Raw genomic sequence first — 15,000 nt, 5'->3', positions numbered from 1 at the left:
AGTGACTGGTTATAGTTATAGTAGTGGTAGTGTCTACAGTAGTAATGGTAGTGACTGGTTATAGTTATAGTAGTGGTAGTGTGTATAGTAGTAATGGTAGTGACTGGTTATAGTTATAGTAGTGGTAGTGTCTACAGTAATAATGGTAGTGACTGGTTATAGTTATAGTAGTGGTAGTGTGTATAGTAGTAATGGTAGTGACTGGTTATAGCTATAGTAGTGGTAGTGTCTCTAGTTGTAATGGTAGTGACTGGTTATAGCTATAGTAGTGGTAGTGTCTCTAGTTGTAATGGTAGTGACTGGTTATAGTTATAGTAGTGGTCGTGTCTCCAGTAGTAATGGTAGTGACTGGTTATAGTGATAGTAGTGGTAGTGTCTCCAGTAGTAATGGTAGTGACTGGTTATAGAAGTGGTAGTGTCTACAGTAGTAATGGTAGTGACTGGTTATAGTTATAGTAGTGGTAGTGTCTCCAGTAGTAATGGTAGTGACTGGTTATAGTTATAGTAGTGGTAGTGTCTCCAGTAGTAATGGTAGTGACTGGTTATAGTTATAGTAGTGGTAGTGTCTACTGTAGTAATGGTAGTGACTGGTTATAGTTATAGTAGTGGTAGTGTCTCCAGTAGTAATGGTAGTGACTGGTTATAGTTATAGTAGTGGTAGTGTCTCCAGTAGTAATGGTAGTGACTGGTTATAGTTATAGTAGTGGTAGTAATGGTAGTGACTGGTTATAGTTATAGTAGTGGTAGTGTCTACTGTAGTAATGGTAGTGACTGTTTATAGTTATAGTAGTGGTAGTGTCTTCAGTAGTAATGGTAGTGACTGGTTATAGTTATAGTAGTGGTAGTGTCTCCAGTAGTAATGGTAGTGACTGGTTATAGTTATAGTAGTGGTAGTGTCTCCAGTAGTAATGGTAGTGACTGGTTATAGTAGTGGTAGTGTCTACAGTAGTAATGATAGTGACTGGTTATAGTAGTGGTAGTGTCTACTGTAGTAATGGTAGTGACTGGTTATAGTTATAGTAGTGGTAGTGTGTATAGTAGTAATGGTAGTGACTGGTTATAGCTATAGTAGTGGTAGTGTCTACTGAAGTAATGGTAGTGACTGGTTATAGTTATAGTAGTGGTAGTGTCTACTGTAGTAATGGTATTGACTGGTTATAGTAGTGGTAGTGTCTTCAGTAGTAATGGTAGTGACTGGTTATAGTTATAGTAGTGGTAGTGTCTCCAGTAGTCATGGTAGTGACTGGTTATAGTTATAGTAGTGGTAGTGTCTTCAGTAGTAATGGTAGTGACTGGTTATAGTTATAGTAGTGGTAGTGTCTACAGTAGTAATGGTAGTGACTGGTTATAGTTATAGTAGTGGTAGTGTCTACAGTAGTAAAGGTAGTGACTGGTTATAGTAGTGTCTACAGTAGTAATGGTAGTGACTGGTTATAGTAGTGGTAGTAATGGTAGTGACTGGTTATAGTTATAGTAGTGGTAGTGTCTCCAGTAGTAATGGTAGTGACTGGTTATAGTTATAGTAGTGGTAGTGTCCTCCTGAATCCTCCTCCCCCTCCCCCCCCCTCCTCCCTCTCTGCAGATGACTTCGTCAACCATTTTGAAAAGAAGGTCGACGACATCCGATCCTCGTTTGCTAAGTCAAACGACACCGCTGGTTCTGCTCACACTGCCCTACCCTGTGCTCTGACCTCTTTCTCCCCTCTCTCTCCAGATGAAATCTCGCTTCTTGTGACGGCCGGCCGCCCAACAACCTGCCCGCTTGACCCTATCCCCTCCTCTCTTCTCCAGACCATTTCCGGAGACCTTCTCCCTTACCTCACCTCGCTCATCAACTCATCCCTGACCGCTGGCTACGTCCCTTCCGTCTTCAAGAGAGCGAGAGTTGCACCCCTTCTGAAAAAACCTACACTCGATCCCTCCGATGTCAACAACTACAGACCAGTATCCCTTCTTTCTTTTCTCTCCAAAACTCTTGAACGTGCCGTCCTTGGCCAGCTCTCCCGCTATCTCTCTCAGAATGACCTTCTTGATCCAAATCAGTCAGGTTTCAAGACTAGTCATTCAACTGAGACTGCTCTTCTCTGTATCACGGAGGCGCTCCGCACTGCTAAAGCTAACTCTCTCTCCTCTGCTCTCATCCTTCTAGACCTATCGGCTGCCTTCGATACTGTGAACCATCAGATCCTCCTCTCCACCCTCTCCGAGTTGGGCATCTCCGGCGCGGCCCACGCTTGGATTGCGTCCTACCTGACAGGTCGCTCCTACCAGGTGGCGTGGCGAGAATCTGTCTCCTCGCCACGCGCTCTCACCACTGGTGTCCCCCAGGGCTCTGTTCTAGGCCCTCTCCTATTCTCGCTATACACCAAGTCACTTGGCTCTGTCATAACCTCACATGGTCTCTCCTATCATTGCTATGCAGACGACACACAATTAATCTTCTCCTTTCCCCCTTCTGATGACCAGGTGGCGAATCGCATCTCTGCATGTCTGGCAGACATATCAGTGTGGATGACGGATCACCACCTCAAGCTGAACCTCGGCAAGACGGAGCTGCTCTTCCTCCCGGGGAAGGACTGCCCGTTCCATGATCTCGCCATCACGGTTGACAACTCCATTGTGTCCTCCTCCCAGAGCGCTAAGAACCTTGGCGTGATCCTGGACAACACCCTGTCGTTCTCAACCAACATCATGGCGGTGGCCCGTTCCTGTAGGTTCATGCTCTACAACATCCGCAGAGTACGACCCTGCCTCACACAGGAAGCGGCGCAGGTCCTAATCCAGGCACTTGTCATCTCCCGTCTGGATTACTGCAACTCGCTGTTGGCTGGGCTCCCTGCCTGTGCCATTAAACCCCTACAACTCATCCAGAACGCCGCAGCCCGTCTGGTGTTCAACCTTCCCAAGTTCTCTCACGTCACCCCGCTCCTCCGCTCTCTCCACTGGCTTCCAGTTGAAGCTCGCATCCGCTACAAGACCATGGTGCTTGCCTACGGAGCTGTGAGGGGAACGGCACCGCAGTACCTCCAGGCTCTGATCAGGCCCTACACCCAAGCAAGGGCACTGCGTTCATCCACCTCTGGCCTGCTCGCCTCCCTACCATTGAGGAAGTACAGTTCCCGCTCAGCCCAGTCAAAACTGTTCGCTGCTCTGGCCCCCCAATGGTGGAACAAACTCCCTCACGACGCCAGGACAGCGGAGTCAATCACCACCTTCCGGAGACACCTGAAACCCCACCTCTTCAAGGAATACCTAGGATAGGATAAGTAATCCTTCTCACCACCCCCCCTTAATGATTTAGATGCACTATTGTAAAGTGGCTGTTCCACTGGATGTCAGAAGGTGAATTCACCAATTTGTAAGTCGCTCTGGATAAGAGCGTCTGCTAAATGACTTAAATGTAAATGTAAAATGTGTCTCCAGCAGTAATGGTAGTGACTGGTTATAGATATAGTAGTGTCTCCAGTAGTAATGGTAGTGACTGGTTATAGTAGTGTCTACAGTAGTAAGGGTAGTGACTGGTTATAGTAGTGGTAGTGTCTCCAGTAGTAATGGTAGTGACTGGTTATAGTTATAGTAGTGTCTACAGTAGTAATGGTACTGACTGTTTTTTTTGTTTTTTTTGTATTTATCTGTTATTTTACCAGGTAAGTTGACTGAGAACACATTCTCATTTGCAGCAACGACCTGGGGAATAGTTACAGGGGAGAGGAGGGGGATGAATGTAAACAGGGGATTATTAGGTGACCGTGATGGTTTGAGGGCCAGATTGGGAATTTAGCCAGGACACTGGGGTTAACACCCCTACTCTTACAATAAGTGCCATGGGATCTTTAATGACCTCAGAGAGTCAGGACACCCGTTTAACGTCCCATCCGAAAGAAGGTACCCTACACAGGGCAGTGTCCTCAATCACTGCCCTGGGGCATTGGGAAATTTATTTTCTTAGACCAGAGGAAAGAGTGCCTCCTACTGGCCCTCCAACACCACTTCCAGCAGCATCTGGTCTCCCATCCAGGTAGTGACCAGGACCAACCCTGCTTAGCTTCAGAAGCAAACTAGCAGTGGTATGCAGGGTGGTATGCTACTGGCGATTCTGAATGGTCCCATGAATACTTTATCATTTTGATCTGGCAACACCGCATGGATCGTTCAAAGGAAATTCAATCTGATGTTGCATCATTATACACTGTAATTTTGTTGGGGCATGAAACAACAAGCAAAACATCTTCATCAGGAAGATGACTCAACAGAGGGTGTGACCTGACCCCATTACCCAGTCTGAAGAGGACAGGCCCAACTGCCCCAAATGGCAACCTATTTCCTACATAGTGCACTGCTATCATTAACCCCTTTATTAAAATGGGGAATTAACGTGAAGGCTGCTGAGACTGGTGAGGCTGGGGAGGTTGTTGAGGCTGGTGAGGCTGCTGAGACTGGGGAGGTTGCTGAGGCTGAGGAGGTTGCTGAGGCTGGGGAGGTTGTTGAGGCTGGTGAGGCTGCTGAGACTGGGGAGGTTGCTGAGGCTGAGGAGGTTGCTGAGGCTGAGGAGGTTGCTGAGGCTGAGGAGGTTGCAGAGGCTGGGGAGGTTGCTGAGGCTGGGGAGATTGCTGAGGCTGGGGTGGTTGCTGAGGCTGGTGTGGTTGCTGAGGTTGGTGAGGTTGCTGAGGCTGGGGAGGTTGCTGAGGCTGAGGAGGTTGCTGAGGCTGGGGAGATTGCTGAGGCTGAGGAGGTTGCTGAGGCTGGGGAGGTTGCAGAGGCTGGGGAGGTTGCTGAGGCTGGGGAGGTTGATGAGGCTGAGCAGGTTGCTGAGGCTGGGGTGGTTGCTGAGGCTCGGGAGGTTTCTGAGGCTGGGGAGGTTGCTGATGCTGGGGAGGTTGCTGAGGCTGGGAAGGGTGCTGAGGCTGAGGAGGTTGCTGAGGCTGGGGAGGTTGCTGAGGCTGGGGGGGTTGCTGAGTCAGGGGAGGTTGATGAGGCTGAGGAGGTTGCTGAGTCAGGGGGTTGCTGAGTCAGGGTGGTTGCTGAGTCAGGGGGGTTGCTGAGACTGGGGGGGTTGCAGAGGCTGGGGGGGTTGCAGAGGCTGGGAGGGATGCAGAGGCTGGGGAGGATGCTGAGGCTGAGGAGGTTGCTGAGGCTGGGGAGGTTGCTGAGGCTGGGGAGGTTGCTGAGTCAGGGGAGGTTGATGAGGCTGAGGAGGTTGCTGAGGCTGGGGGGGTTGCAGAGGCTGGGGAGGTTGCTGAGGCTGGGGAGGTTGATGAGGCTGAGGAGGTTGCTGAGGCTGGGGTGGTTGCTGAGGCTCGGGAGGTTTCTGAGGCTGGGGAGGTTGCTGATGCTGGGGAGGTTGCTGAGGCTGGGGAGGTTGCTGAGGCTGGGAAGGGTGCTGAGGCTGAGGAGGTTGCTGAGGCTGGGGAGGTTGCTGAGGCTGGGGGGGTTGCTGAGTCAGGGGGGTTGCTGAGTCAGGGTGGTTGCTGAGTCAGGGGGGTTGCTGAGACTGGGGGGGTTGCAGAGGCTGGGGGGGTTGCAGAGGCTGGGAGGGTTGCAGAGGCTGGGGAGGATGCTGAGGCTGAGGAGGTTGCTGAGGCTGGGGAGGTTGCTGAGGCTGGGGAGGTTGCAGAGGCTGGGGAGGATGCTGAGTCTGGGGAGGTTGCTGAGGCTGGGGAGGTTGCAGAGGCTGGGGAGGTTGCAGAGGCTGGGGAGTTGCTGGGGCTGGGGAGATTGCAGAGGTTGCTGAGGCTGGTGCGGTTGCTGAGGCAGCATGAACAGGGGCCTTTGTTATAAAGCATCAGCTGTCAGAGCAGCGTACCGATCACTGCACCTGCACACAGCCAATCTGTTAATAGCCCACCCAACTACCTCATCCCCATATTGTTGTTTATTTTTTTTGCTCCTTTGTACCCCAGTATCTCTACTTGCACATTCTTCTTCTGCACATCTATCACTCCAGTGTTAATTGCTACATTGTAATTATTTCGTCACTATAGCCTATTTATTGCCTTACCTCCCCAATCTTACTTCATTTGCACACATTGTATATAGATTTTTCTATTGTTTTATTGACCATTTGTTTATTCCATGTGTAACTCTGTATTGTTTGTGTCACACTGCTTTGCTTTATCTTGGCCAGGTCGCAGTTGGAAATGAGAACTTGTTCTCAACTGGCCTACCTGTTTAAATAAAGGTGAAATATAAATAAAATAAAAATGTTAGCTAACTTTTTGTCACCCTAAATTCAGACAAACAGCTGTAACTTTTAATTGGTAGAAGATATTTCAGTTCTGAGTTTTGATTTGAAAAGTGGAGAAGTAAAGGACGGTTTCATACACTCTACGTTTTTGTCTGACTGGTTGGGCATGTGGTCAAAACAGCAGTTGTTTGGAAAACATTAATGCAGTTACTAAAACAGCTGTACCGATTGATCTGTAGAATATATTTTTGTTCCACAAACAGATTTGAATTGCAGAGAAGTAGATGAAGATGTCATACCTTGTAACCTTTTGTCTAACATGTTGGGGAAATGGTCTAAATTTCAGATGTTTATAAAAACCTACCGAAAATATCTGTCACTTTTTTTTTTTTCGGAATTAGGTATTTTTGTTCAAATGCCAGATTTGAATAGCAGAGAAGTAGATGGACATTTCATATGTTTGAACTTTTTGTCTAAATTGTTGGAAAAGGGTTCAAAGTAGCTGATTTTTGTCAAAAGTTACATTGTTGCATTTATGGTGAATGGAATGTTGGAAGTGATGATGTCACAATGGGGCATTTTAGAATCTTGAGGGAATGCCATGAAAGTGAAATCCATGAAAGTGAAACCCATGAAAGTGAATGGCATGAAAGTGAATGGCATGAAATTGAATGCCATGAAAGTGAATGTCATGAAAGTGAAAAAGTTTAATAGTTTAAAAAGTATGAAATATATCAACATCTTATATACAAGCACATTATTCCAGACTGATCTGCATGTTTTAAAGTTTGAATGACGTTTCTAGCTTAAACGGCGTTGGAGGAGTAGCGTTCCAAGTAATAACAATAAGAAGTATGACGAAGATTTGCAATGGTCCCATGAATACTTTAGCATTTTGATCTGGCAACACCGCATGGATCGTTCAAAGGAAATCAAATCTGACGTTGCATCATTATACGCTGTAATTTTGTTGTAGTGGGGCATGAAACAACAAGCAAAACATCTTCATCAGGAAGATGACTCAACAGAGGGTGTGACCTGACCCCATTACCCAGTCTGAAGAGGACAGGCCCAACTGCCCCAAATGGCAACCTATTTCCTACATAGTGCACTGCTATCATTAACCCCTTTTTAAAATGGGGAAATAACGTGAAGGTTGCTGAGGTTGCTGAGGCTGGTGAGGCTGAGGAGGTTGCTGAGGCTGGGGGGTTGCTGAGGCTGAGGTGGTTGCTGAGGCTGAGGTGGTTGCTGAGGCTGGGGGGTTGCTGAGGCTGGGGAGGTTGCAGAGGCTGGGGAGGTTGCAGAGGTTGCTGAGGCTGGGGCGGTTGCTGAAGCAGCATGAACAGGGACCTTTGTTATAAAGCATCAGCTGTCAGAGCAGCGTACCGATCACTGCACCTGCGCACAGCCAATCTGTTAATAGTCCACCCAACTACCTCATCCCCATATTGTTGTTTATTTTTTTGCTTCTTTGTACCCCAGTATCTCTACTTGCACATTCTTCTTCTGCACATCTATCACTCCAGTGTTAATTGCTACATTGTAATTATTTCGTCACTATAGCCTATTTATTGCCTTACGTCCCCAATCTTACTTCATTTGCACACATTGTATATAGATTTTTCTATTGTTTTATTGACCGTACATTTGTTTATTCCATGTGTAACTCTGTATTGTTTGTGTCGCACTGCTTTGCTTTATCTTGGCCAGGTCGCAGTTGGAAATGAGAACTTGTTCTCAACTGGCCTACCTGTTTAAATAAAGGTGAAATATAAATAAAATAAAAATGTTAGCTAACTTTTTGTCACCCTAAACTCAGACAAACAGCTGTAACTTTTAATTGGTAGAAGATATTTCAGTTCTGAGTTTTGATTTGAAAAGCGGAGAAGTAAAGGACGGTTTCATACACTCTACGTTTTTGTCTGACTGGTTGGGCATGTGGTCAAAACAGCAGTTGTTTGGAAAACGTTAATGCAGTTACTAAAACAGCTGTACCGATTGATCTGTAGAATATATTTTCGTTCCACAAACAGATTTGAATTGCAGAGAAGTAGATGAAGATGTCATACCTTGTAACTTTTTGTCTAACATGTTGGGGAAATGGTCTAAATTTCAGATGTTTATAAAAACCTACCGAAAATATCTGTCACTTTTTTTTATCGGAATTAGGTATTTTTGTTCAAATGCCAGATTTGAATAGCAGAGAAGTAGATGGACATTTCATATGTTTGAACTTTTTGTCTAAATTGTTGGAAAAGGGGTCAAAGTAGCTGATTTTTGTCAAAAGTTACATTGTTGCATTTATGGTGAATGGAATGTTGGAAGTGATGATGTCACAATGGGGCATTTTAGAATCTTGAGGGAATGCCATGAAAGTGAAATCCATGAAAGTGAAACCCATGAAAGTGAATGGCATGAAAGTGAATGGCATGAAAGTGAATGCCATGAAAGTGAATGGCATGAAATTGAATGCCATGAAAGTGAATGCCATGAAAGTGAAAAAGTTTAATAGTTTAAAAAGTATGAAATATATCAACATCTTATATACAAGCACATTATTCCAGACTGATCTGCATGTTTTAAAGTTTGAATGACGTTTCTAGCTTAAACGGCGTTGGAGGAGTAGCGTTCCAAGTAATAACAATAAGAAGTATGACGAAGATTTGCAATGGTCCCATGAATACTTTAGCATTTTGATCTGGCAACACCGCATGGATCGTTCAAAGGAAATCAAATCTGACGTTGCATCATTATACGCTGTAATTTTGTTGTAGTGGGGCATGAAACAACAAGCAAAACAACTTCATCAGGAAGATGACTCAACAGAGGGTGTGACCTGACCCCATTACCCAGTCTGAAGAGGACAGGCCCAACTGCCCCAAATGGCAACCTATTTCCTACATAGTGCACTGCTATCATTAACCCCTTTTTAAAATGGGGAATTAACGTGAAGGCTGCTGAGGTTGCTGAGACTGGTGAGGCTGAGGAGGTTGCTGAGGCTGGGGGGTTGCTGAGGCTGAGGTGGTTGCTGAGGCTGAGGTGGTTGCTGAGGCTGGGGGGTTGCTGAGGCTGGGGAGGTGTTGCAGAGGCTGGGGAGGTTGCAGAGGCTGGGGAGGTTGCAGAGGTTGCTGAGGCTGGGGCGGTTGCTGAAGCAGCATGAACAGGGACCTTTGTTATAAAGCATCAGCTGTCAGAGCAGCGTACCGATCACTGCACCTGCGCACAGCCAATCTGTTAATAGTCCACCCAACTACCTCATCCCCATATTGTTGTTTATTTTTTTGCTTCTTTGTACCCCAGTATCTCTACTTGCACATTCTTCTTCTGCACATCTATCACTCCAGTGTTAATTGCTACATTGTACTTATTTCGTCACTATAGCCTATTTATTGCCTTACCTCCCCAATCTTACTTCATTTGCACACATTGTATATAGATTTTTCTATTGTTTTATTGACCGTACATTTGTTTATTCCATGTGTAACTCTGTATTGTTTGTGTCGCACTGCTTTGCTTTATCTTGGCCAGGTCGCAGTTGGAAATGAGAACTTGTTCTCAACTGGCCTACCTGTTTAAATAAAGGTGAAATATAAATAAAATAAAAATGTTAGCTAACTTTTTGTCACCCTAAACTCAGACAAACAGCTGTAACTTTTAATTGGTAGAAGATATTTCAGTTCTGAGTTTTGATTTGAAAAGTGGAGAAGTAAAGGACGGTTTCATACACTCTACGTTTTTGTCTGACTGGTTGGGCATGTGGTCAAAACAGCAGTTGTTTGGAAAACGTTAATGCAGTTACTAAAACAGCTGTACCGATTGATCTGTAGAATATATTTTCGTTCCACAAACAGATTTGAATTGCAGAGAAGTAGATGAAGATGTCATACCTTGTAACTTTTTGTCTAACATGTTGGGGAAATGGTCTAAATTTCAGATGTTTATAAAAACCTACCGAAAATATCTGTCACTTTTTTTTTATCGGAATTAGGTATTTTTGTTCAAATGCCAGATTTGAATAGCAGAGAAGTAGATGGACATTTCATATGTTTGAACTTTTTGTCTAAATTGTTGGAAAAGGGTTCAAAGTAGATGATTTTTGTCAAAAGTTACATTGTTGCATTTATGGCGAATGGAATGTTGGAAGTGATGATGTCACAATGGGGCATTTTAGAATCTTGAGGGAATGCCATGAAAGTGAAATCCATGAAAGTGAAACCCATGAAAGTGAATGGCATGAAAGTGAATGGCATGAAAGTGAATGCCATGAAAGTGAATGGCATGAAATTGAATGCCATGAAAGTGAATGCCATGAAAGTGAAAAAGGTTAATAGTTTAAAAAGTATAAAATATATCAACATCTTATATACAAGCACATTATTCCAGACTGATCTGCATGTTTTAAAGTTTGAATGACGTTTCTAGCTTAAACGGCGTTGGAGGAGTAGCGTTCCAAGTAATAACAATAAGAAGTATGACGAAGATTTGCAATGGTCCCATGAATACTTTAGCATTTTGATATGGCAACACCGCATGATGGATCGTTCAAAGGAAATCAAATCTGACGTTGCATCATTATACGCTGTAATTTTGTTGTAGTGGGGCATGAAACAACAAGCAAAACAACTTCATCAGGAAGATGACTCAACAGAGGGTGTGACCTGACCCCATTACCCAGTCTGAAGAGGACAGGCCCAACTGCCCTAAATGGCAACCTATTTCCTACATAGTGCACTGCTATCATTAACCCCTTTTTAAAATGGGGAAATAACGTGAAGGCTGCTGAGGTTGCTGAGACTGGTGAGGCTGGTGAGGTTACTGAGGCTGGGGAGGTTGCTGAGACTGGTGAGGCTGGTGAGGTTACTGAGGCTGGGGAGATTGCTGAGACTGGTGAGGCTGGTGAGGTTACTGAGGCTGGGGAGGTTGCTGAGACTGGTGAGGCTGGTGAGGTTACTGAGGCTGGGGAGGTTGCTGAGACTGGTGAGGCTGGTGAGGTTGCTGAGTCTGGGGGGCTGAGCTGAGGCTGGTGAGGTTACTGAGGCTGGGGAGGTTGCTGAGGCTGGGGAGGCTGGTGAGGTTACTGAGGCTGGGGAGGCTGGGGATTGCTGAGACTGGGGTGGCTGCTGAGGTTACTGAGGCTGGGGAGGTTGCTGAGGCTGAGGTGGTTGCTGAGGCTGGGGAGGTGCTGAGGCTGGGAGGTTGCAGAGGCTGGGGAGGTTGCTGAGGCTGGGGAGGTTGCTGAGGCTGGAGGAGGTTGCTGAGGCTGAGGTGGTTGCTGAGGCTGGGGAGGTTGAGGAGGTTGCTGAGGCTGGGGAGGTTGCTGAGGCTGGGGAGGTTGCAGAGGCTGGGGAGGTTGCTGAGGCTGGGGAGGCTGAGGCTGGGGAGGTTGCTGAGGCTGGGGAGGTTGCTGAGGCTGAGGTGGTTGCTGAGGCTGGGGAGGTTGAGGAGGTTGCTGAGGCTGGGGAGGTTGCTGAGGCTGGGGAGGTTGCTGAGGCTGAGGTGGTTGCTGAGGCTGAGGTGGTTGCTGAGGCTGGGGAGGTTGAGGAGGTTGCTGAGGCTGGGGAGGTTGCAGAGCCTGGGGAGGTTGCAGAGGCTGGGGAGGTTGCTGAGACTGGTGAGGCTGAGGAGGTTGCTGAGGCTGGGGAGGTTGCTGAGGCTGGGGAGGTTGCAGAGGCTGGGGAGATTGCGGAGACTGGTGAGGCTGAGGAGGTTGCTGAGGCTGGGGAGGTTGCTGAGGCTGGGGAGGTTGCAGAGGCTGGGGAGGTTGCAGAGGTTGCTGAGGCTGGGGAGGTTGCTGAGGCTGGGGTGCTTGCTGAGGCTGGGGGTTGCTGAGGCTGGGGTGGTTGCTGAGGCTGGGGAGGTTGCTGAGTGAGGTGGTTGCTGAGGCTGGGGAGGTTGCTGAGGCTGGGGGGTTGCTGAGGCTGCGGAGGTTGCTGAGGCTGGGGTGGTTGCTGAGGCTGGTGAGGTTGCTGAGGCTGGGGAGGTTGCTGAGGCTGTGAGATTGCTGAGGCTGGGGAGGTTGCTGAGGCTGGGGAGGTTGCTGAGTCTGGGGAGGTTGCTGAGGCTGGGGTGGTTGCTGAGGCTGGTGAGGTTGCTGAGGCTGGGGAGGTTGCTGAGGCTGGTGAGGTTGCTGAGGCTGGGAGGTTGCTGAGGCTGGGGAGGTTGCTGAGGCTGGGGAGGTTGCTGAGGCTGGTGAGGTTGCTGAGGCTGAGGAGGTTGCTGAGGCTGGGGAGGTTGCTGAGGCTGGTGAGGTTGCTGAGGCTGGGGTGGTTGCTGAGTCTGGGGTGGTTGCTGAGGCTGGGGAGGTTGCTGAGGCTGGGGGGTTGCTGAGGCTGAGGGGTTGCTGAGTCTGGGAGGATTGCTGAGGCTGGGGAGGTTGCTGAGTCTGGGGAGGTTGCTGAGGCTGGGGAGGTTGCTGAGGCTGAGGTGGTTGCTGAGGCTGGTGAGGTTGCTGAGGCTGGGGAGGTTGCTGAGGCTGGTGAGGTTGCTGAGGCTGGGGCGGTTGCACGTGACGGAGACATTGGAAATGCAAAGAGACTCCAGGAAGTGGTCCTAAATGTGCACTTTATAGGGGATAGGTTGCCATTTGGGATGCACACTAGGGCTAAGGTCCTATCCAGGGTGAAGCCTTGCAGGCCAACAGTCAAGTCAAAGAGTAAGTACAGCTTAAGGAACACGCTGACAAATCAACTCATGTTGTGGATGTGTTTTGTGCCAGCGGTCGGGGTGGTCAGTTAGGGGAGAATAACTGGATGTTAGGACGCACGCACGCATTACAAAACGCACACGCACGCACGCACACACACACACACACACACACACACACACACACACACACACACACACACACACACACACACACACACACACACACACACACACACACACACACACACACACACACACACACACACACACACTACAGCTCCTCCTATGACGTAATACAGTACAATATGTCTTCAAGGGCAAGTCGTCCCTCAGCACACAACATGACATCTAACCCCCCTGTGCTCCTCACCATCCAACAGTAAAGCATGTAAACAATGATTGTGTTCCAAATGACATCAGCTCCTCTATTGAAGTGAATGACTGTGATCCAAATAGTCTATTGAATGACTGTGATCCAAATAGCATCAGCTCCTCTATTGAACTGAATGACTGTGATCCAAATGACACCAGCTCCTCTATTGAACTAGATTTAGAAACATCTCTACTCTGTCTTCCAAGATGAATCCTCCACACTGATGAAAATATGAAAATAACTCTCTTCCACCTCCCCCTCTCTTTCTCTCGCATTCTCTCTCTCTGTCTCTGTCTGTACCCTCTCTCTCCCCCTCACTCCCCCTCGCTACCCCCATCTCTCTCTTCTCTCTCTCCTCCACCTCCACTCCCCCCATCTCTCTGACGGGGTGGTAACATAGAAACAAACAAAGTAAATATGCTCCTCTATTTGATCAGTTCCACATTCATTGGCTCTATCCTCTCTTCCAAGATGAATCCTCCACGCTGATGAAACCTCTCCATCTTCTCTTCCAAGATGAATCCTCCACACTGATGAAACATCTCTATCCTCTCTTCCAAGATGAATCCTCCACACTGATGAAACCTCTCCATCCTCTCTTCCAAGATGAATCCTCCACACTGATGAAACCTCTCCATCCTCTCTTCCAAGATGAATCCTCCACACTGATGAAACCTCTCCATCCTCTCTTCCAAGATGAATCCTCCACGCTGATGAAACCTCTCTGTCTTCTCTTCCAAGATGAATCCTCCACGCTGATGAAACATCTCTATCCTCTCTTCCAAGATGAATCCTCCACGCTGATGAAACCTCTATCCTCTCTTCCAAGATGAATCCTCCACGCTGATGAAACCTCTCCATCCTCTCTTCCAAGATGAATCCTCCACGCTGATGAAACCTCTCTATCCTCACTTCCAAGATGAATCCTCCACGCTGATGAAACATCTCCATCCTCTCTTCCATGATGAATCCTCCATGCTGATGAAACCTCTCTATCCTCTCTTCCAAGATGAATCCTCCACGCTGATGAAACCTCTCTATCCTCTCCTCCAAGATGAATCCTCCACGCTGATGAAACCTCTCCATCCTCTCCAAGATGATGAACCTCTCTGTCTTCTCTTCCAAGATGAATCCTCCACACTGATGAAACCTCTCCATCCTCACTTCCAAGATGAATCCTCCAAATGGATAAAGTATGAAAACAATGTCCACAATGAAATCCAGATACAGTTTAAGATAAATCCTCCACACTGATGAAACGGTAAGACACTTAATAATCTGTTTACACAGAATAGTGTCTTCTGTCTCCACAATACTTTCTATTGATCTAGAAGATGAACACAGAAACATCTGCTTCCAAATGACTATGTCTTTATGCTTAACAAGATGAGTCTTTGATGAGTATTCCTCAAAACAAAGATGAATCAAATCAAATCAAATTTATTTGTCACATACACATGGTTATGCAGATGTTAATCCTCAGTGTCCAAGCGAAATGCTTGTGCTTCTAGTTCCGACAATGCAGATGAATCCTCCAAATAGATAAATCTAAAACAATTCCAAAACTACTACCTTATACACACAAGTGTAAAGGGATAAATAATTTGCACATAAAGATATATGAATGAGTGATGGTACAGAACGGCATGATCTAGGCAGAAAGGAACCAGAACATCTGCTAAATGACTAGGCTTTAGTAGATGGTTTTGAGTACAGTATATACATATGAGATGAGTAATCAAGGGTATGTAAACAAAGTGGCAGATGTTTAAAGTGGCTAGTGATACATGTGCTTCAT

General features: G+C 46.9%; 2 protein-coding genes across 2 annotated transcripts in view; both read right to left on the bottom strand.

Moving 5' to 3' along the window:
- Window positions 1–9,368, bottom strand: part of LOC135519862 (proline-rich protein 36-like) — an 11,520-nt gene extending 2,152 nt beyond the window's left edge. Inside the window, exons 1-5 of the mRNA XM_064945069.1 lie at window positions 9,132–9,368; window positions 7,354–7,512; window positions 5,453–5,745; window positions 5,006–5,164; window positions 4,393–4,952 (exon numbers count right to left, since the gene is read on the bottom strand). Coding sequence (XP_064801141.1) covers window positions 4,393–4,952; window positions 5,006–5,164; window positions 5,453–5,745; window positions 7,354–7,512; window positions 9,132–9,368 — 1,408 coding nt within the window. The remainder of the gene's footprint in view (window positions 1–4,392; window positions 4,953–5,005; window positions 5,165–5,452; window positions 5,746–7,353; window positions 7,513–9,131) is intronic.
- Window positions 9,369–10,935: 1,567 nt separating this feature from the next.
- Window positions 10,936–15,000, bottom strand: part of LOC135519861 (uncharacterized) — a 19,474-nt gene continuing 15,409 nt past the window's right edge. The window contains exons 2-5 of the mRNA XM_064945068.1: window positions 12,384–12,674; window positions 11,608–12,150; window positions 11,315–11,456; window positions 10,936–11,185 (exon numbers count right to left, since the gene is read on the bottom strand). Of these exons, the coding sequence (XP_064801140.1) occupies window positions 10,936–11,185; window positions 11,315–11,456; window positions 11,608–12,150; window positions 12,384–12,674 (1,226 nt within the window). The remainder of the gene's footprint in view (window positions 11,186–11,314; window positions 11,457–11,607; window positions 12,151–12,383; window positions 12,675–15,000) is intronic.

The sequence above is a fragment of the Oncorhynchus masou genome, chromosome 29 (assembly GCF_036934945.1).
Source record: "Oncorhynchus masou masou isolate Uvic2021 chromosome 29, UVic_Omas_1.1, whole genome shotgun sequence".
Lineage (NCBI taxonomy): Eukaryota > Metazoa > Chordata > Actinopteri > Salmoniformes > Salmonidae > Oncorhynchus > Oncorhynchus masou.
This window is presented reverse-complemented; position numbering and strand designations above follow the sequence as displayed.